At 50.7% G+C, this 23,094-nt stretch overlaps 1 protein-coding gene and 2 pseudogenes across 1 annotated transcript; all 3 read right to left on the bottom strand.

Annotated features, from left to right (window-relative positions):
- Positions 1-3,895, bottom strand: part of LOC133357078 (sulfotransferase 6B1-like) — a 32,411-nt pseudogene extending 28,516 nt beyond the window's left edge.
- A 5,878-nt stretch (positions 3,896-9,773) lies between these two features.
- LOC133357086 (pre-mRNA-splicing regulator WTAP-like) lies at positions 9,774-16,488 on the bottom strand (annotated as a pseudogene).
- Positions 16,489-16,521: 33 nt separating this feature from the next.
- LOC133357094 (pre-mRNA-splicing regulator WTAP-like) lies at positions 16,522-22,645 on the bottom strand. The gene is made up of 6 exons (XM_061574874.1): positions 22,441-22,645; positions 20,488-20,525; positions 20,023-20,078; positions 18,743-18,801; positions 18,400-18,527; positions 16,522-16,704 (listed from the first exon to the last, which is right to left on the bottom strand). Exons 2-6 carry the CDS (start codon positions 20,515-20,517, stop codon positions 16,522-16,524), a joined length of 456 nt encoding a protein of 151 aa, XP_061430858.1. The 5' UTR covers positions 20,518-20,525; positions 22,441-22,645.
- Between the last annotated feature and the right edge of the window lie 449 nt (positions 22,646-23,094).

Raw genomic sequence — 23,094 nt, forward strand, 5'->3', positions numbered from 1 at the left:
CCAGTCAACCCGGGACGGGGACTGGCACCCCGGGGGGCTATGTGGTGCCACAACGACGGGGCCGCTCTGCCGAACCAGGGAGCCGCCCGGCTTCCCCCACCGCACTGCCCCCCATCACCCGCCCCACATAAGCACACACCCGCACGCATTCCCCCCCCCATAGAGCTGGAAGGGAAGGTCACCTGATCGACCGGTTTTTATCCGAGAGGCCCTTATCGGGATTAATTCTCACGGTTTCCGGCGATCAGGGAATTGGATGACCTCCCCGTGCTACGTGGCACCGCGGCGCTGCGGCCGGCCTTAATATGGTAGGTCGTGGCGTGGGGCATTCGGCCACCGCGGTTGAGGCGCATTTCCCCCCACACACACTCCCACGGGTCGACGGGGCGAGCAGGGGAGGCACGGGACAGCATGAATAGCGGGGTCACAGGGGCTGTTGCGCATAGTCATGGAGGGTTGGGATAATTGCGCTTGAGCGCGCAGGCCCCATTGTTAGGGAGGGTAAGGGATTAAGTAGGATTTACGCCTTGCACGCGGCACACTGATTAGCATATCAACAGCACCCAGAACCGCCGTGCGCGTGCCAGAGGATCGCGAGCCCATTGTTTAGCGCAGCATCCCCTTGAAGGTAGGGAGGATAAATAGAGGGGCGCAGAGGGAAAATAGCTCCCTTCTCTCCAGGCCAGCGGACCAGCAGGACTTCCAGCCAGCGACCCGGACGTCCGTGCGACGCATCGAGGTACGCTGTTAGCGCAGAGAGCAGCGAACCTCCGCGGGCACCAAACAGTGAGTGGGGAGGTGAAGTAGGGTGTCGTAAGCCGATAAATAGGGAATAGGTACAGGTTTAGTGGAATAGGCCAGCCTCGTCGACTCACTGATTAAACATCAATTCGCAGGTAGCATATAATAAATCATTAATAGCGAAGCGTGGTCTCGCGTGATCTTGTCGTGCGGTGTGAGCGTGTGGGTGCGCTGTGTGCACCGTGGTTCGCCACGTGAGTGAGCGCTGCGCGGAGCTGAGCGCGCGGGTTGCGTGGGGGAACGCGTGTGGTACTGTGTGTGCGTAAGCTCGCGGCGTGCGTAATAGGCGTACCCCAGGTGCGCGATCATAACGCAAGCGGCCAGCAGACGGCGAGCGCTGCGCAGAGCGGCGCAAGAGTGGGTGTCGCGTGTGTTCACTCCGTGTGTGATACAGGTGCGCGATCATAACTTGCGTAGTTGGTGTGGAGTTGGAGTGCACGGAGCGGCGTGTGTGTGTGTGCATACGTTCGTTACATGTCGGATACGGATGCGCATTGGTAACGTGCCGCACAGGGCTATACTGCGAGCACGGCGTTTGATTGACGATGATGTGCGCACGTATGCTCGCAGCGTGGGAGCGCGGCGCGAGGCTGTAACAGTAGGGGCGTCGCGTTCGAATGCCGGCGAAACCGTAGCGAGTAATAGGGAGGTGGGGTAACGTAAACGGAATAGGGGATGCAGGCGGGAGGGACCCCGGGGGCCAACGGCCCCCACAAGACACGCAAACTCCAAATATACAGCAGCAGGCGTCAAGGTCGGGATCGAAGCCACGACCTCCTGCACACCAGGCGAGGTAGTTAACATCTCCTAGCCACCGTGATGATGATGAGAGAGAGAGACACGCAAACTCCAAATATACAGCAGCAGGCGTCAGGGTCGGGATCGAAGCCACGACCTCCTGCACACCAGGCGAGGTAGTTAACATCCCCTAGCCACCGTGATGATGATGAGAGAGAGAGAGACACGCAAACTCCAAATATACAGCAGCAGGTGTCAAGGTCGGGATCGAAGCCACGACCTCCTGCACACCGGGCGAGGTAGTTAACATCTCTCCCCCACCCCTCCATGACCCCTCCATGACCCCTCCATCACCTTCATCTTTCCTGGAGGCCCGAACTCCAGGAGGGGCAGGTGAGCGTGTCCCTTCATCGCTTCCTCCAGGGCCGGGTGAGCCATGTACATCATGTTCTGCAGCAGGCGCGACACCCAGTTGCAGCCTGGGTCGCAAAGACAAAGGTGCCCCGCATAGCCTCGAGACAACTGCTGGGGCAAGTGCTGGTAGCGAGCAGCATTCATGTAAGTCAGCAACAGAGAACAGAGACAAAGAACCCCCCCCCCCCCTTGTATAGCCTCAACAGATTTGCTGGGGCAAGTGCTCTTCGCCAGGACACACACAGACACACACATACAAGGAAAAGACCCCCCGTATAGCCTTAACAGACTGTAGGGGCAAGTGCTGTTAGCGAGCACCTATGAAGGCCAGAACGGTACACGATGGGGTGGGTGGCCAGCACCACGCCCGACCGCCTTTGTCTCCCCAGTGGCGATGTTCACTCCACACCGCACAAGGTGCTCATTGGAGGCTGAGTCGACCTAGGAGAGGCCCATTTCTGGTTCAGAAAATCGTCACTGGTGTTGGCCGTGAGCGGGAATCTAACCCAGGTCCCCAGGTTCGTAGCGCAGCCTAGCGCTAACCACTACACTACCGCTTCCCACTAGAGACACACATAGTATAGACACACACACAGACACACAGACACATAGAGACCCACACAGACACACAGTCACACACCCATAGAGACACACAGACACACACACGAACACACAGACACACACACAGACACCCACACAGACACCCACACAGACACCCACACAGACATACACACATAGAGACCCACACAGACACACAGTCACACACCCATAGAGACACACAGACACACACACACAAACACACACACAGACACACACACAGACACCTACACAGACACACACACACATCCACACAGACACCCACACAGACACCCACACAGACACACACACATCCACACAGACACCCACACAGACACCCACACAGACACCCACACAGACACACACACACACACACCCACGCAGACACACAGACACACACACACACCCACACAGACACACAGACACACACAGACACCCACACACAGACACACACATCCACACAGACACACACATCCACACAGACACACACAGACACACACAGACACACACACAAACACACACAGACACACACAGACACACACAGACACCCACATCCACACAGACACACACACACCCCACACACAGACCCACACAGGCACCCACGTACCACTCTTGGGATAGGTGACCAGCAGGATGTCGTCTGGCCGCGCCACGAAGCCGGGCAGCAGCTTCAGAGTGTCTGCCTGCAGCAAACTCGGGTACTTGATTCCGTCCACCACGGACAGCTTCTTGTCTTCGGGTAACTTCTCCGACTCCTCCATCACGTTGTTGAACGCTTCGATCATGGCACTAGTCTTGACTTCCAAGTGTGGAGCAGCCATAGCAGCAGCAGCAGCAACAGCAGCAACAGCAGCAGCAACAACAGCTACAGCAGCAGCAGCAACAACAGCAGCTACAGCAGCAACAGCAGCAGCAACAACAACAACAACAGCAGCAACAACAGCAGCAGCAGCAACAGCAGCAACAGCTACAGCAGCAACAGCAGCAACAGCAGCTACAGCAGCAGCAACAGCAGCTACAGCAGCAGCAACAGCAGCAGCAGCAGCAGCAACAACAGCAGCAACAGCAGCAACAGCAGCAACAGCAGCAACAGCAGCTATAGAAGCTACAGCAGCAACAACAGCAGCAGCAGCAGCCGACTTCGCAGACAGTACTGAGACGACGGAGTGTGGGCAGAGACTTCGCTTCTGGCTTGTGGAAGCGAGGGTCAGGGATGCTGTCAGCTGCCTGGAGGGCAATCGGCGTTGCTTAACTCTGGCCCCTCCTCCCCTCTCTCTCTGTGTGTCTCTCACGGCCTGCCGGAGTGCGCTCACGTGTCAAGAAGGTGACACAGGGAGGTTATTGATTGTGGCATCATCATCATCATGGTCCATGGTGGGGGGGGGGCAGTGCCGGATTAAGCTGGTGCGGGGCCAACCTATTAGATCAACTAATTACCCCCCCCCACCACCCACTTTCTATAACTTTTTGTACTTCATCTTCTTGGTTCTTTCGGTAAAGTCAGGTAGAATGGAAATAATAAAAATAAAACATAATAAAATAATTCTCACGACGTTTCGGCCACAACGCAAGCAGCCGTCCTCAGGTGGAGAACAGGTCTGTTGCGTTGTGGCCGAAACGTCGTGAGAATTATTTTATTGGTTTATTTTTATTATTTTATTATTTCCATTCTACTTGACTTTCCCTAAAGAACCAAGAAGATGAATCCCTGCAGTCACGAAAGCTTTAAATCGAATTTTTTTAGCACTTCTGCAAGCCTCTTATGAATTTGTTGGTGGAGAAATGGACAAACGGCCCACCGGCCTTTCACAATAGCTTAGTATCTGTGTATGTAGATGTAATGTTTTTAAGAGAAGTTTTAAAATATATCTTTCGCCCGCGCAACGCCGGGTACTTCCCGCTAGTATGTTATAAAACCGGCCCGAAATGAAATAATAAAACAAATATTAAAGCACAATTTTTTTTTACTTGCATAGTAAAGTGATTGTATTTTTTCATTTGCTCGAGAGAGATGGATAGGTGGAGAGAGGAAGGGATGATTGAATGGATTGATGGAATGATGGAGGGAGGGGTGGAGGAAGGGGGGCAGGGATGTAGGGAGGGAGGGCTAAAGCGAGATCGTATCTACCTCACCTGGTATGCAAAAGGTCATGGGTTCAGTCCAGGCCGACGGCTGTTGTAAATTTGGAGTTTGCGTCTCTTTCTCTCTCTCCGCGTGGTCTCGTGCATTTTTATTTGAGTCCTCCGGGTTTTTATTTTACCCTCCACAATTTATAATGAACGTAAGTGTCTCGATAATGATTTGGGATCTACTATAAATCCCCACAAACGATGAAAAGGCCACTTCGTTGACCAATCGTTTTCGACAGCCAGGTCGCTTCTGCCATACAAAAAAAATAGTTACAAAGAGCACAGTGCTTTTTTTAAATAGTTAAACTCTTGACACAAAAAGAGTGGGTTAGGTAGGCAGAATGAGGATGAGGCAGTCCCCACGGCAAGGCCGGGGACTTGGGGTGTGGAATGAAGGCCTCGGTTATCCTTCAATTCTTAACTTTTTTCTTCTTGGTTCTTTCGGTAAAGTCACGTAGAAGGAAAATAATAAAATAATAAAAATAAAACATAATAAAATCATTCTCACTACGTTTCGACCACAACGCAAGCAGCAGTTTGCCTTCTCGACAGACCTGTTCTCCACAACGCAAGCAGCCGTCTTCAGGTGGAGAACAGATCTGTCGAGAAGGCAGACCTGTTCTCCACCTGAATCCGCCGCAACCCGACACAGCCAATTGGCAATATTTGTCACGTAGCCAAAACGTGCCGATTCGTTACGAGTTCAGCACACCGGTTGTGTGTTGGAGAGAAAACCCGCCACAACATTTACAAGTCGAGTACCTAATAACGTGCTCGCCGGTAATTACAACGAGAAGAACAACAACAACAACCACCAGCATCATCAGGCGACAAGCCCGAGTTGAGGAGACATCCTCTTCCTGTAAAATAACAAAGTTAATAATTTTGATTTAAAGATTTCGTGACTGCAGGGATTCATCTTCTTGGTTCTTTCGGTAAAGTCACGTAGAAGGGAAATAAAAAAATAAAAACATAATAAAATAATAAAAATAAAACATAATAAAATAATTCTCACGACGTTTCGGCCACAACGCAAGCAGCCGTCCTCAGGTGAAGACCAGGTCTGTCGGGGAGACAGCGTCTGAGGACGGCTGCTTGCGTTGTGGCCGAAACGTCGTGAGAATTATTTTATAATGTTTTATTTTATTATTTTATTATTTCCCTTCTACGTGACTTTACCGAAAGAACCAAGAAGACTTTGAGAGTTTGTTGAACATTGACTGTGTCGTGCCTTCTCCCCTCCAGTAATGATACATTGCTTGGCAGGAAGGAGGGAGGGGGAAAATGTGAGACGGAGTTTGCCAAAGTCTTGCGTCACCTGGCCCGGCTGATACAATCGCTCTGAAATCACAACAGCCACGCCATTGGGAAATGTGTGAACAGCTGCTGCACGGCAGCGTTGAGAGGTGAGAGCAATTCGAACATTGGACGCTCTCTCTCTCTGCGGCTCGCCTTACGTATTGCGAGGGGGCCTATTTAGCGATAACGAGCAACGCGAACGCGTTTCGGACGTGGCCGTTCCGTTCGTCCCAGTCAGTCAGGCAAGTCAGCCAGCCAAACTTTAAAAAAACACAGCAGTTGTGATAACGGCAGGGTGCTGCGTGCAGTATGGAGATCGGAGATCAGCTGCCTGGTCCGGATACACTGATGCCGGTCCCTTGGACGTTTTTGTTATTGTTTTTAATTGTCTCCAAGCGATGTCAACACAATTGTTATCAGCTATTGGGATGTGTTGTTCAGGTAGCACCTTTTACTTGTTCTCCTTTTATGTTCTTGGTAACTCATGTTCGGCAATTGTCGTCGGTGTGGTAACGCACGGACGGATTCGTGAATTGTCCAAAACATAGCAAAGTAAAACTCAGCTGTGTGCATATACAGCGCCATTCACACAAGGCGTCACGGCGCTTTAACAACACACTCCCGTAAGCATAAAAACCCTTCATACTCAAACCAAGAAGCAAAAACAGACGGACACGCATGAGACAATTCACGTGGTTTTCAGACGAGCCCTACAAATCCGACCGACGGAGTTGCTCCTAACGGACTGTTTGGGGCAAGACAATTTGCACAAAGGTGGTGCCTGACGTCTGAAAGCCCCATCAGCCATTGGACCAAGTTTTGATCTCGTCCAGGTAACGAGAGACGGATGCAATAGGGACGTCGCCTCGCGGCCCGTCACGGCGTCACCTTTGCTTTGACCGGGCAGTTTTTAAATCCTTTATATTAAGTTCACTTGCTTGCTTGCTTGCGCGCTTACGACCGTGCAAATATTTCGGTCGTTTTTTAACCCACTTCCCGTGATCCAATCGAGCTGACGACATTTTGCACACAGACTCGTTGTGCGTGGCAATTTATTTTCGTGAAAAAATGTTTCCAAAATTTTCCACTTTTTAGGAAATACAAATTTCATATTTAATTTAAAATACCAATGTGATAAAAACGAAACTTTTACTCAAGAAAAACAGAAATGAATAATAAAATAAAACCGATGCCACGCATATAAAGGATTTATAGTGAAAAACTTTGTTTTTACGGGTAAATTTTTTTTTTGCAATGTCATCGTGTAGCGTGGAGGGCTTTGAGAGCTCGTTGCAGCACAGGGCGCCTTTAAATGCCAGTTTTATTGCAAAGTCATCGCGTAGCGTGGGGATGGCTTTGGGAGCTCGTTCCTTTGCACAGGGCTGCAGTGGGTGGGTTTGTGTGGCTTGTGTTTGTTGTTTGGCAGCGGTTAGGGATATGACGCCCAAAGCAAGCGGTGGATTTTCTTGGTGGCAAAAGATGCACTCGTTGCAGATATGAGAAGTGTCCCTCTGGCGGAGTCTTACCTGTGTGATGGTGGTGGTGGTGGTATTGATGCACACACACGCCAAACCGGCCGACTTACAATACTTACCGGTGCAGGGTGACCGTGTCATCTCTGGCCAGGCTTCCTGAGGGCAGGGGGGCTGTGTGACGTGTGTGATCTCACCCCTCTATGGGAAGCGGTACTCACCTGTTCTGGGCAGTTGTGTGATGTACGCCCAGGGCCTCTTGATGGGGAGGGGGCTGGGGGGGCCTGTGTGATCCCACAGAAACCAGCCCCTCGGTGGGAAATCGTATAAAAGGTGGGAGCCGGAGCGCAGAGAGGCAGTTCGATCAAGCCAAGATGAAGAACCAGTGAAGACTGAAGGCCAACGAGCTGGCTCCTCTTTTTAATTTTTTTATATTAAGTTCGCTTGCTTGCTTGCGTGCTTGCTTGCTTGCGTGCTTGCTTGCTTGCGTGCTTGCTTGCTTACGACCGTGCAAACCTTTCGGTCGTTTTTTAACCCACTTCCCGTGATTGCACACAGACTCGTTGTGCGAGACAATTAATGTTCGTGAAATTTTTTTTCTCCAAAATTTTACACTGTTTAGGGAAAACAAATTAAATATTTAATTACCAATTGTTTAATACTGCAATCATCTGACCCATAGGTGGCAAGCCATCTCAAGCCAGAGGACGAGAGGACTCTAGCCGCCACGCATATAAAGGATTTATAGTGAAAAACTTTGTTTTCACTGGTTATACTTATTTTAGCTGTAACCACCCAATCTTGCCCAACTGAACTAAGACGTGAAGGTCAAACGAGGGGACGCGCGATAAGGGGCACGTGGGGGCAAGAGTTCACGAGCTTATTTTTTCTTTCACAAGCTGTTGCCTGCCCTCACCCGGGAGGGAATTTTGTGTCGAAGCGCGTTGACCATTAACGGAGGCGGATGATGAGATACGTGCGGCGCTATTGGGCCACATTGGCTTGGGTCTCCCAGGTGAAGCCACTGTCGAGGTTGGTTTGAGGCGGCTGTTTGGTTGCCGTGGCGGTGCAATAGGATTCTTTGATTCTAGATTTGAAGCTTTCGTGACTGCAAGGATTCATCTTCTTGGTTCTTTCGGTAAAGTCACGTAGAAGGGAAGTAATACAATAATAAACCCCCCGCCCAACTCCTACGCATTTGCCATAAATATGCTAAATGTTTGATATGCAAATTATTTTGTCAAGGCGCTCTTCTTCCCCCCTCCAAACCAGCTTAAATATACGCTCCAAGCTTGGTGGTGTTTCATTCTTCACCTGAGGACGGCTGCTTGCGTTGTGGCCGAAACGTCGTGAGAATTATTTTATTGTTTTATTTTTATTCTTTTATTACTTCCCTTCTACGTGACTTTACCGAAAGAACCAAGAGGAAAGAAAAAAGAAGAAAAAAGAAGAAAAAAGAGAAGAAAAAAATGTGGAATCTACAGAGGGTGCATGTCTGGTAAGGGGTGGGGGGGTGTGAAGCTTAATTTTACCCGCAGATTCGACGAGTCTTGCCTGCCTCAACGATCACTGCCGACTGGATAGCTGTACGAACTCGGCCAGTAACGCGATGACAATCTATAACGCATCCTTGCAGCGACGATTCGGGAATTTTAATGATTGCCAGATTTAGCAAAGCCACTCGCCCGTGTGTAATTAATTTAAGGGGCAAAGTCTCCTGCTCATATCCGTCTCGACGTTAAAAATAAACAATGTTTGACACAACCAATCAGCCGCATGGCATTCTCGGAATGCTTTATATAGCAGTACTTTTACTGGTAGGAATCTCCTGGTTACACCAGCCCATAGGGGATTATTGTGTCCGTCCGTCGTGCAGGGAGGGGCTGGGTGGGGAGGGTGGGACTGGGTGGGGAGGGGCTGGGTGGGGAGGAGCTGCTCACCCCGTGGTGCCCTTATAAAACTCAACGTTTAACCTACTCACGCCGGCTTGTGCCCGCCCTCAGTCGGGCATATTTGCGGAATACACCACGCCGCCGTTGACCCTGGCCATTGACTGAGCAACCCAACGTTCCTACCAGCTCCCTCCGCAGGAATGTGTTAATACCATCTCTGGGCCGGTTTTGACATGCAACGTCTCACCAGCAAGAGTGAAGCTTGCTTGAAATAATGCTGATCAACTGCCAATCTTACGGGCAAGGACTCTTTTCCATATGTAAATATCATCGGTCTCGCGTTAATTCACACGCACCGGGGATTCCACACACGCACACTTACGCAATCAGCTTGCAGGCAAAAGCACAAAGATGACTTCGGGTGTAGAATACAAAAAAAAAGCACACGCATGTTTTTTATTTTGGTCATTTGTCAGAAAATAACACGTGCGCACCTAATCATTGCGAGCCACTCGGGGTTAAATATCGGGGCTGATCTGATGCGTATTAACAAAGTGCACCCCAATATACACAAACTGCGGCCAGCAAGACCCCCGCCGCAGCAGGCATGGATCTAGGGCACGGACACGTCCCACGGGTACACTTTGGGGGGAAAAAGGGGCACCCAAGGTGGTCACAAGAAGCCGTGAAAACCGGCGCTGCCGCCAAACAAAAAGACGGTCCCCGTCCCAATTTCAAACCATCAAAGGTAACAACAGTGCAAGTGGCACCCGTGCCAAACAACTTGTATTCCTGCCAACGTTGACAACAACCTACGGAGGTGGGGTATTACCAACTGGTTTCGTGGCTTGCCGCCCAACTCCGACTATGCCTTGACCAGCGAGCCCTACACTTTGCAGGTCACGAGCACGTTAATCAAAGGATGACGATGACGGCGCGCGCGCGCACACACACCAGACGACAACGTGTACCAACGGAGAGTTGGAAAATCCTACACCACCAGTAATATCTTTCAGTCGCACCGTCGCCGAGCGCTGTGAAGCGTCGCCAGCTCTGGGCAACCGCCTGGCACCTCGATCAACTTGCTCAGAACGACCGTGTCTGCAAATGCGGGACGTGGGGGCGACGACTGAGCAGCCCGCAAGGGCGCAGGAAAAAACGGGTCATTAAACATGTTGGCGTGAACAGCAGGTGATGCAGATGCCGCGTCCCTCGGTGTTCCGTTATTAACATGGGTAACTGCATTTATTAACAGGGGGGGGGGGGGGGGGCACGCCAATGATTCTCAATTGGAACAATCACAGTTAGGGGCATGGTTGTGTTCAAGGAAGGAGATCGCTTTCAATAACGTCACATCAGTTACGCCTATATTGATTCATCACCACCCGAGAGATTCGAAGAATTGTTGTTAAACGAGGATTTGTTACAATGTTTCGTCTCATTTGTACTGTCCAGTTGTCGTTGTGCCCTAAAGGTATATCGGCATATAGTTCTCATCGGCATATAGTTTGCATCAAACACATAAATCCCTACACAATTCGATGCATGCATCGGGAGTGTAAAGAATCGACTGTACGTGATGAATCGTGACACGCTGAGCAGAAAGGCAACACCTTCTCACGCCAACTGCCGCCAGTTTTCATGACGGTAATCAAAGGCGCCCTCTTATCAGAAGAAGCCACGGTTAACACCACCACCCATGGCGGTCCCACCGCCCCCGAATTTCACTCCACCTCGGATGACACCAATTCACCACAACCCACCGGCTTCACCCTCCACAAACGCTCGTTAAACCACCGCCCTTCCACGCGTTCATTTCAAACGGTGGGACAATAAAAACGCAAACACAACGGTTAGACTGTGGGTTTCTCTGCTGTGTGTGCACGCGTGTGTGTTTGTGTCCGAGAAGGCTTCTTCTCTGCCTGTGTAGCGGGCACTTCTGCCCGTGACACCAGACCCGCCCGCGTGCCCTGCAGGGCCCACCTCAACCCACCATCAGTGGCAGCGTGGGTTTAATTAAAAAAAGAATTAAAATTACAAAATGCTACGTCGTTAAGGTCGTGATGTTGCACGTTGGCAGCTACCACGATGGTGTACTCGCCGAAGGGCTCGCGCTTAAAATCAGATCGTTCGCGCTCTGCCAGCGCAAACGATCTCCGTGCGGGTTACATAAATTAACAAAATATAAACAGAAATTTAGTTTTACTTTATTTGACCAGGCATGGCCCACTGAGCTATATAGCTCTTGTTCATAAGCGACCTGGCCACAAATGATAGCTCAACGAAGTGGCTTATCATGTGGAAATGTATTTCAGCCAAATAATCTAAACGCATGTTTCTAAATGTGGAGGGAAAAGCCGGAGGACCCAGAGAAAAATCCAGGTGACCAGGGGGAGAACATGCAAACTCCAAGTATACAAGCGTCAGGGTCGGGATCGAACCCACGACCTCTTATATACCAGGCGAGGTATTTAACATCTCTCCACCGCGGCACCAAATTAAAAAGCAGGTGAAGCCCGCTCACTTAACTTGACTCAGCTTGGCAAGCCACGAGCAATTTCCACTGGAGAACCAAACGGTCTACGGGCGCAGACACGACCTCGCACCGCCGCAATCATCACGGAGTCTGCGCGGCAACGGGAGAACGCCGTACGCGAACCAACGCTCGCAACATCCGTCTCCTCGCCAACAATATTTAGAAGCGTGCTTTGTAACGTATCTTTTTTTTTCCTGTACAAGGGGTGATAGGAGTGGGGGATGCGCCGTTTACCCCCCGTGGCGCCAAGGCTCAATCAGCTCGATCCCTCGTCATCGTCATCCTCCTCATCGTCGTCGTCATCGTCGTCCGAGTCCGTGTCCGACGGGTGCTCGAAGCCGTTGAGCGTCGCCCCGCCCGCCGTGTCCGCCTCCACCCCTCCGGCACCCGCGGTCCCCGCCGGCTTGGGGGAAGCCGGGCCGCTCCGCGGAGAGTCGCTCCCGACGGGGGAGTCGATGTCCTCGTACCCCTTCACCACGCCGCCGCTGCTGCTCACGCCGCCCCCCGCGCTCCTCCGCCAGGTGGTTCCCACGCACGCTCCCGGCGCCGCCCGTCTCCATGTCCTCCTCCTCCTCGTCGTCGTCGTCATCGTCGTCGTCGTCCTCCTCCTTGTCAAGCGGCGAGGAGGCCGCGGGCTCCGTGGCGCCGCCGGCGCTGTCGGCCGAGCGGGGCCGCGCCGCCGTGCTGCTGCTGGCGACGCACACGCCGTTCGACTGCTCCGGCGACTGCTGGGGCCCGCTCGCCGTGTCCGGCGACGCCGACGGATGCTCCGCCGACGCTACGCGGCTGTCGCCGCCGCCGCCCTCTCCAGGGCTCTCGGCGCACTCCGTCTCCATCCGACCGGCACCCCCGCCGGCGCCGCCGCCGCCGCCGCTGCCGCCGGGCTCGCGCGAGGACGTCCCCTCGGCCGGAGAGCACGAACGCAGCTCCCCGGCCCGGTCCGACGAGCCGCCGGCGCAGCCGGAGCCGTCATCCGGGGAGGGCGGCGGAGAGAAGTCTCTGTCGGCGTCGGAGGCCCCGTGGGCGCTGGCTTCCGAGAGCCGCGCCGGCGAGCGCCCGGGGCTGGAGCGCGACTCCGACGGCGCGCGGGCCGCAGTTGCGTTGGGTGGCGGAGGCGGCGGCGGCGTGGGGGACGGACCGTCCGCAGCGGAGGAGGAGGCGGCGGCGGCGGTGGTCAGCGGGCTCTGACAGGCGGCTGGGCCGTGGGTCGTTGGCCCGCCGGTGCCGGGCGCAGGCGCGGACACCTGCTGCAACTTGTGCCGTGCCTCTTTGAGCTGCTGCTGCAGCACCAGGATGGTGCTCTGCATGCCCTCCACTTCCTCATCCAGCTGGATGATGAAGTCGTTGAGCTCTGCGCGCGCGTTACACCAACACACGTACGTGAGCGGCGTGCCAAAAAGACACAAGCCTCGTCGTGAACGCGAGCACCATCGGTGACTTAACATTGAAGCCGAGAGACAGTGTGGGTCAGTGGCTCAACCACACACATACAACACACGCAAGCTAACGACAGTAGACACATCCACATGTGCCCAGGCCACTGTGCCCGTATGGTAAGCATGCAACATTTCATGGGTCAATCATTAAAAAGCATGAATTCGTTCATTTACACATGCAAACAATTTGTAGTGTAACCAAATTATGAACAAATGTAACTTTTAAGACTCGTGGAACACCTTAGATTAGCACGGTTGGCTACGTACGGTGAAGTTCGATATTCACACGGAGCAAACTGTGAGAAAGTACTGACGAGACCAAAAACAATCAGTTCACACCAACCGAACCGTGACCCCACAATCTTCACGGACACGCGGAAAATCGACCAGCAACTGGCTCTCGGATGTTGAGCGCAAAAACCAACCCAAGCTAGCGAGAACTCCCGGTCGCACGGGGCCACTCCGTTCACAAGACCATAACCATAGCTCAAAACGCTCGCCAACCCACCCCCCCCACCCACCGTCCTGGCCGCTCTTGAGCTCCTGGCTGTACTTCTTCTGGAGCGCCAGCTCGGCTTCGAGCTGCGCAACGCGCCCCTGCGACAGCTGCCGACCCAACTCCTGGTTCTCCTGGATTAACATGCGGCACTTCGACATGAGTTTCTTGCCCGTTTGGCTGCAAACAACAGTCGGCACGGCACTCGGCAAAGGCGAAAAACACAAACGCGGCAAAGGGGGGTGTGGAGGGGGTTCTCGCTAGCCCTCGTAGAGGGAAGAGACATGTCATGGAAAAGAGCTTTACAACTCATCGGATTCCTCCAGAATAAATAGAAATTCCGATTCTGAGATTAGTCGACAGGCAATGCATGCCTTGGCCGGGCGATCGCAGCGGTAATCTATCGTCCGCGCTTGGTGCAGCCCGTCACAAAATTAAAACTCAAGCACGGCTACGTTTCAGCCCAGACAACATTTTCGTTTTAACTGCCTGCATCGAGAAAAAAAAAAAAAGCAGGTGGAGATTTAACTTTGTACGATTCGTACTTTTTCTTTTGACAATATTAATGGGACGAGTTAATACTCTGCAGCACAGATGGTTAAACAGCGCAACACGTTAACGTGAGTTTGACTACCCCTTGCTCCAATTTACGCGACTCTTTAGAAAGTAGATCTTACATACAATGGAATACAACCCCCCCATGCCCGACTTGGCATGGGGAGGCCTTCTTGCAACAAATGGCTGTCAATTATGACTGAGAGGATCTTACAAGTGTGTACCATAATGTTACATCGCCTTCACGGGAGAGATTACTGTGACTGCATTTATCCACATTGTGATGTACAGCAAACACGCGGTGCCACAAAACACAAACATCAAAAATCCCCCGCGTAGCCTTTAACAGACTGTTGGGGCAATTGCTCTTAGCGAGTACCAATGAAGGCCGGCACGGCGCACGAGGGTGGGTGGCCAACACCACGCCCGGCCGCCTACGTCTCCCCAGTGCTGATGCTTACACTTCACACCAGGTACTCATTTAAGGCCGAGTCGACCTTGGGGAGGCTCAGGACTAGTTCACATGTTCACCACAGTTATAGGTCACAAGTGGGAATCGAACTCGGGTCGCCGGGTTCGTAACGTAGTGCGCTAACAACTGTGTCACCGCTCCCATTAAAACAGAAGACATGCACATACCCCTCACACATTACACTAGCAACTTGAATGATAAAACTTCCTTTAAAATGTTTTTACAGTTTTAACTGAGACTCTAATTAGTTTTTTTAACCATTAATCCCTCAACAAGTGCAATTACTCGGTAGATGTTTTCCAGCTGCAATAAAAGGTGAAATAAAAAAAACATAAAACATGCCAACTTAAGAAAAATCGTACTTATAATTATCTACATAAATGCAAGCATTCTTAGTACTGACTCACGATCGCCACTTACAAGCACCCACATCTACACGTTTCACCACTTCCCTCTTGAAAAACTTATACCGACAGCATTTACATTTAATTAACGAGGTAAGCAACCCTAATTAATAAAATTAATCGGTAATGTTCCTGATCAGGACAATTAACAGGTGTTTGGCACCACTGGCTGATTGAACAACTCATTCAACAAAGTCTATCATTAAACAATGCGACGAGATTATTATTTTTAAATGAAGTGGTCAAACGTGCAGCCCTTGCCCACTTAAATTCCCACACACACACAAATAGATCTGCACCTTCAGGAACTTAAACCACAGAGACCATCTCTACGTACATCCAACACGAGCCACAGGAAATTTTCAGAGGAAACGACGTCATGATGTTAATTTTGGTGAATGCACGTTCGTTCGTTATACCTGTTGAATGGTTCAGGGAGGAATCGGCAAGCGACGAGACTGCCTGAGCTAAGTCCGCGAGCCCACAGTTCAGTCAATCAGGACAGAGTCAGTGGAGCGAGCGGGGAACGCTTAGGACCTTTAGTGTGACGTCTCGCCTAAGCGTTCAGCCGCCACAAATGAATCGGTGGTGATCTTGATGCTGGGTTTGAGGTGATCGTGACTACTTCTCTTGCCCTTTTTAATGCGGACGCTTAACAGTTTGCACGCCAAAAAGGCGAAAGTAACCGCCGCTTCCTCCTCTGCGGCACTAGAGACGCAGCAACCGCCGCTGCTTTAGAGGCGTTACGGCTACAAGTCAGCGAGTCTATGAGTGTGCGCAGTGGCCCTTTCAAAATTTCAGTCTTTGCGATAAGTGTTCTTCACTGCCGGTGAGCAAAGCAGGTGCGACCAAGAGTCAATTAAAATTATAGTTTGGGATAGCTTTACAGGCAGGTTAATGCTACAGAGTTACGCGTTTCACACAACCGTGGGGGTTTTTGTCGCGTGTCTGCGTTTTCCTGTGAGGGGAGGAAAAAGCGAGTCAACAGATGAACCGGCGCTCCGAGGCCGGCGACACAATGGCTGTGTTCGTGTGTTCGTCGTTTCGTACGAGAAACACAACCCCTCGGGCTCTGGAGGTGGCGGCGGTGGAGCCAGCGGCCGGGTCCAGATGGGGGGGGGGGGGGGGCCTCCGGGTCCTCCCGCCAAGTCCCCCATCGCGGGTGGGGCCACCGCAGGAGAGGCGACTACCCCCCTCCTCCTCCTCCTCCACCACCCCCCCCCCCCGTTCTTACGCCAGAAGAGTCTGCGGGGCAAGACGATTGTTTTGTTTTTGTTTTTTTTTTAAACGTTTTGGTGCGTTACCTATCGGGCGTAAACTTCCAGGCACTGAGTTCATCGTGGGCCTGCTGCAGTTTGTCTTTGCTCTGCTGCAGCTCAGACTTCATTTTAGTGAAGAGCAGGTTGACGGCCGGGTCCACGAGACAGGAGCGCAGGTGAGAGGCGCTCGACAGCTGGCCCTGCTTGAGCGAAGCGATCTGAGTCTGTTTCGGGTGAGGGGGGGTGTGCACGGTGCCACCGCCGCCGCCACGCCGTCGAAAATCCACGCACCGCGGGAGCCCGGCGACCGCAACACCGGGACACGAGCGCAGACGACGGTCGTGCACGGATGAATGGGAGGGGGGAGGGGCGAAGGGGAAAAAAGACAAAAGCACGACAAGTTAGCACGGCAGAAAGCGAGCGATTTTAGTAAACGGAGCACATTCAACTTAGGAGCCGTGTATCAAACGCACCCAATTCAGATCTCTTCTCAAGCTATGAGCAAATTATCCAGAATGCCCCACATCTTGTTAAAACCTGGAAGCTAAAAAAAGAGTTCTTGGCGGGGAGATTGCCTGAGAATGCCAGGTTTAGTAGGCGGCCTTTGAGCTACGAGGTGGCCAAGAGACGATAGCACGGCAATGGAATTACTGAATCCATTTACGGAGGACGAGTGCTCGCTACTTCCTCGTATTTGTGGGGTTTCTTCAGGTACACCAGATTCCACTCATCAATTAAATTAGTCAAGCATCGAAATGCAGGACTCTCGTGAAAAATCTTGACACTTGGAGATGCTTTGCTGGGCATCTAAACGGCATTGTTAACTTTATTACTGTGCTGACGATGCACGCATAAAATCATGCATAATAACGTCAAAGTCAAACAAGGTAATTTAATTTATTCAAATGCTGCACAACTCTCCATGCTAAATACTGCACAACAAATGCTCCTATGTGGCAACAAAATTTTAATCGCAACCCCAAATAATAAGGGATTGTCAAATGGCAAGTCGGGCTAATTTTATCTTTCAATGTAAATCAATTAAACCCATTTTACCTGGTGCAAACACCTTGCCTCACCACAGAGAGATCAACAACAAGAATGTACATTTGGTTTTTTTATGTTTTCTTCTGTGTTCTCAATAACTGCGTGTACACATTTCTAAAAGAATGGAATTAAAATACCGGCCCTGTGTATGTGCTTGTGTCTTTTGGAACGTACCGCACAGTAACCGATGAGCCCTGGTACCAGTGATTCATTCTGGAGACCGCTGCCCGATCACACTGGCATGCGCCGAGCGGTTTCAACGTTTGCGCGCGTACTCAAATACCGATCGGTTAAATCGTGACTAAAAATAGAACTCGATTTGTAAATATGTTGAAATTCTTCCCCCACACCGTACGATGCTAATCGGTGGTGAGGGGGAAGGACAACAAACTAAACACAAAAAGCAGCTCTAAATAAATGATTTTAAGGTGCATAGCCTCAGTGGCTTCCTAATATTGAAAGAGCATTCCAGACGGCTGCAGAAGCACATCTGAAAGCACCGTCTTTGTTCGATGGCTCACCAAAATCCGCCACGGGGATGACTGGTGTTCGCGTGATGGTTTATCTTCCTTGATTTGATGATTTTAGATTCCATGGCTTTTGAATCGATAATAGATTCCAGAAACAATTATCAATACATCGTTAATCTATTAAAATACAGTGCCAAGAAAAGGTTTGTGAACCCTAATAATGAAGGAAATTCCATAATTAACGATGAACCGCTTGCGAGTTCCCAGATTCAACGGTGAACGGGACACCCACCTTGCAACTTGTAATAGAAAAATGGTTTTAAGTTGGACAGCATTAGATAAATGGATGTATCCCCTAACAGAGGCGTGGGGGGGGGGGCAAATCATCACACGTCTCCTCACCGCACACTCCTGCATCTCCTGCTCCTTGGTGGCGAGACGCATCACCAGGATGTTCTCCCGGCGCAACGACTCCTGCTGCTGGTGCTTGAGCCGCTCCTCGGACTCGCGCAGGCCAGTCACGTCGCTCGCTGGTCCACGGTAGACGGTGTGGCAGGCGGTTCACGCACGCACAACACGCACGCCATGGCACACCCAACGACGGGTGCGCGCACACACACACGCGGATGCAAGTTACGTTACACTTAAATCACAGCGCGTCTTGCTGACGTGACGTTTAACTTTACGTCGTTTAAAAAAAGTTCCTGATGCGAGTGGAAAAACAAATAGGTAGCAGTCAACTCACAGTTGAGATCTGCGAGCTTAGACTCCAGGGTCCTGAGGTATCCCTCCTGCTGCTTCCACCTGCGTAGAGCAAAAAACAGAGATGGGTTCACTTCACATCGCAACGTCACCACGCTCGCTGCAGACCACAGCAGCATCGTCATGTCCCCTCAGCTCAAACACACTTAGGATTTTTTTATTTAAAGCTTTCGTGACAGCAAGAAACTTTGTGTTTTTCACATCTGATTGCTTGTGTTGCAGTCGAAACGTCGTGAGAATTTTATTGTTTTATATTTTTATTAGTTTATTGTTTCCCTTCTACGTGACTTTACCGAAAGAACCAAGAACACTTAGGATTGTTAAGATGAACTTAAGCGGCGCTCATGTGGTTATAGAGTCGGCCAAAAAGTAACACAAATTAAATATACTAGCTTTCGCAATGCCTGCTTCAGGTTATAGAGTCGTTCATTTCCTTCAAGGTTTTTTGGCTTGTAAATTTATTTTCGATTCAAGAAGTCATAGAATCAATAATCAAATCAAATTTAAATTTAGCAATGAATGAACCAATTGGCCTGCGACACCGTTCCAATCACAAGGCATGTTTCAGTGTGACCGGTCACGTGACAGCCCATTGTATGTACTAAACAAAACTCACAGCCCTTTGTCAGTTCACTGCTGAATGAAGGCCTCATCACATTGTGTTAATTATAGGGTTTGATTGGCCATAATTCACCATGCTCCTCTGGGGGGGTTCAGGTTTAGCAGACAATCAAATGTTGATATTTAAAAATCGGAAGTAACAACCCAAGTCTGGAACACTGGTCACCATGCCCCATCATCTAGCGAAATGACTTGCCCTAGCCCACTTTACTTTGCAGTAAATATTATGTCTCAAACTTGAGTATGTTTTGTAAACCACGTACATGTTCCTATTTCTCAATGTAATTCTCAGCATGAACATTTCCATGCTTCATTGCACTTTTCAGCGTTTAGTTAAATTAACGTGACAAACCTTACGAATTAGCCGTGTCTGGTGGTGGTGGGTTACCGACACATTTATATTTACACGATCAAACCCAAAATAACCTTTATTATAAATAATATTGGTAGCAAAATCATACGTCTTAAACTAAATCCACAATCTACACCGTAAACAATCGATTCCCAAGATCACCATTGGATGCAGGAATCGCGAGTTGTTAACAGGTGTAAAAACGCATATTTCAGCCGGCAAGGCAAAACGGCGGGTGGTGGGCGCGTCACCGAGGGCATTTTGATACCAAAGAAACATTTTCTGCGCACCTCACAAAGAGGTCTTCCCTTGACATGGCGCGCAACTCGTCGTCAGAAAGACGCACCTGAGGACGGGAAAACAAACATCCGTTACCATTACAACCGAAAACATTAACCAACAATAACGAGGTCGGTGCGGCTGCATCATCAGCAATATTAAGTTTTTGAACTGTTGACGCTAGAAGCAGGCATGGGGAACCTTATATTTACCGATGGCCGAATGGGACTTTCAAATACCTTTGGAAGGCAACCACACATTTCCACACACAAATCCGTCACTTTTATTGTATGCAAGCGGTTGCTTTTGCTTTGACTTCTATTTGCATCGTAACTTTACTTTATTTCTTACAAACAATGCGCATCTGAGAGTTACCATGTTTTTTTCCCCAGCATATGCCCTCGCATCACTTAGAAACAAAGCACTGGCGACACGTTACAGGCGTCAGTGTTTTGGTAAAGATCTCCATGGCTTACCCGCTTGGCGGGTGGCTCCCCGTCTGCCATGGCCAAGTCTGCAACGGCACACACGCGACATTATGTACAACAACCTTTATAACGTTACCGATAAGACGTTTACGAGCATTTGGAACACCTATTGGGTGCGGCACGCGTTCCAACAGCAGAATCGGCAGCCCGCTCTGACGCATGCACAAGGCAGCACAGGTCAGCGCAGAGCCAAGTAACCATTAAGATGAACATAAGATGTTGAACGTAGTCACTACAGAGCTATACAACGCAATACGGTTTGCACGAGACAGCAGACAAGCGGCAGCATTGCTGAATTAATGAACAGCAAAAAAAAACCAGCAAGGTTCAGACAGAAGGTGCACAATAACACGAAGCAGGAACGCGTTGCAAACTTCCAGGGCAAAAAACACCACAGACACTGAACAGCGAGGGTGAACACAACACACCTTGCAGAACAGGGGCACATAACTTGAGATGCAAGGGCTGAATGTTGCATGGCTTACAGAGGAATGCAACACGAGGAGGCAATCACACACATAGGGCTGGATACTTAGTAATACTACTCAAAAGGTGATTGATGGGAGAGTAAATGCGCGATTTTAAAAGCATGAGACCAGTCGTCCCGCTATGCCCATGTATGTCTCATGCCATCACCATACGTGTACTGCACGTACGAGGCATATTGCTTTAAGACCATAACCTCCAAAATAGTTTTTAAAATGTGGCCTCTTTATTTTAGACAGCAGAGGACAACTGGTTATATCCCTGTTAGAAATCTTGTTGAGTATCGCCATCATTGCTTCCTGCTGCCTTATGCCTCAGGTTTTGGTGGGCAGTATATATAAGCAGCAGGTCAGTTTGCGTGGTAGAGATGCAACACATGAAGGAACAGCAGGTCTGAGTGGAGCATACCTTGTGGGGAAGACAGCGCACGAGACAAACGCGTTTAATAAAGCATTGCTTGCACAACAGGTAAACACGTACACAGAACAGCTCATTGCAGACAGCCCGATTCGCCGCAGCACAACTTGCAAGACAGCATACGCAGTACAACTGGATCCAATGCAACGCGGTTTGATGCCATTTTGACAGCCTACCAAAGAGCACGGCTCAATGTAACACGGTTTGAATGGTAGGGATGCAACACAACCGAGAGCAGACAAGAGGATATGATCAAAAGCAGCGCAAATTGCGAGGCACAACACAGCACCCGTGACAACTGTGTCCCATAGCAAGACGGAGTGATGTAGTTTGACAGCGTGCGGCGGCGCGAGAGAGCAACTTAAGTGTAATGCAACGAGGTTTGCAAAACAGAAACACCGATGCAACAGCATCCAACCACACACAAACGCCCTCCACGGCCCTTGCCGGTGGCATGAAACACAAAATACCACGAGTTAAATGAGGAATGTTTTCGTAATGTATTGAATTCACTTCACCTGAGATGACTGAATTGGTGTATGGGGGGGGGAGCTCTGCATAGCAAATGTTGACTCAAGAACCGACTGGCAGGTCGCTGCTAAACCACGGTTCTTCTTGCGAGATGTTTATAGAGTCGAGTGCTGTTTGCGGGACTGCATCAATGCACGGTGTATTATATTTAAGTTGCGTTGGTTAAGAGGTCTTTGAAAGCGCAGAGGTCTTTGAAGGCGTCGAGTTTCCCGCGCAGGGTCAAGTCCGGACAAACGTCGCGACACACTCCCCCCCCTAAAACAACACCGCGAACATCTATAAACCACAACGCTGCGCGTGCAACTACGGCCGTAACGAAGCGAAACGCAATTGAAACGTCTCGCTTATTTAATGCAACACGACAACAAACAACAACAACGCGTGAGGGAAGCGGTGAAGCCTGCGGGTAGGCCGCGGCCTACAAGCCCAGGCTTCGCCCACACACACAAGAAACCCTCACACCACCGCGCTCTTTACGGACCCGGTGTCGAACACAGGTGAACTTACGTCGGTTGTGGGTGTGCGGGCGACCGAGACGAAGCCCCGGGGTGGACAGGCGAGAATCGACAACGCGGCGAAGGGGCTGGGACGGCGTTCGGCAACTCAAATCCCGCGAACTGGACGCCTCAAGATGGCGGCCGCGTCACCAGCACGGCCGCGCGTCACGTGGTCGCGGTCCACCGCCCTCGAGATTTCCCACAGCGGATAAGGCCGCTTTGTATTTGCCAGTGAGCTTACGCACGAGTATTTATATTTACCAGTGCACTTACACACGAGTAATTTGATTTCCCAGTTTGCGTGGGCATGGGTCCACCGCCCTCGAGATTTCCCACAGCGGATAAGGTGGCTTTGCATTTGCCAGTGCGCTTACGCACGAGTAATTCGATTTCCCAGTTTGCGTGGGTATGGGTCCTCTGCCCACGAGATTTCCCACAGCGGATAGGCCCACGGGGCTACGTTACATTTGCTAGTTCGCTTACGCACGAGCCAATTACATTACCCAGTTTGCTTGGGCATGGGGGAGTCGCGTTTATATTTACTGGCTCGCATGCGCGCAGGCAGGAGGGGGCACGTTTGTATTTCGCAGCTGACTTGCGCATCAGCCGGTGGATTTGTATATTTACCAATGAATTGAGGTACAGCGATTGGGTTCGTAAGTTT

The sequence above is a fragment of the Lethenteron reissneri genome, chromosome 56 (assembly GCF_015708825.2).
Source record: "Lethenteron reissneri isolate LAM-NWPU_2019-01 chromosome 56, ASM1570882v1, whole genome shotgun sequence".
NCBI lineage: Eukaryota > Metazoa > Chordata > Hyperoartia > Petromyzontiformes > Petromyzontidae > Lethenteron > Lethenteron reissneri.

Coding starts and splice junctions, on each gene's coding strand:
- LOC133357094 (XM_061574874.1), bottom strand. CDS start 20,517: ATGGCAGACGGGGAGCCACCCGCCAAGCGG. Junction 18,802..20,022: donor AGGGAAGACCTCTTTGTGAG/GTGCGCAGAAAA, acceptor TGCTCTACGCAG/GTGGAAGCAGCAGGAGGGAT. Junction 18,528..18,742: donor TAAGCTCGCAGATCTCAACT/GTGAGTTGACTG, acceptor ACCGTGGACCAG/CGAGCGACGTGACTGGCCTG.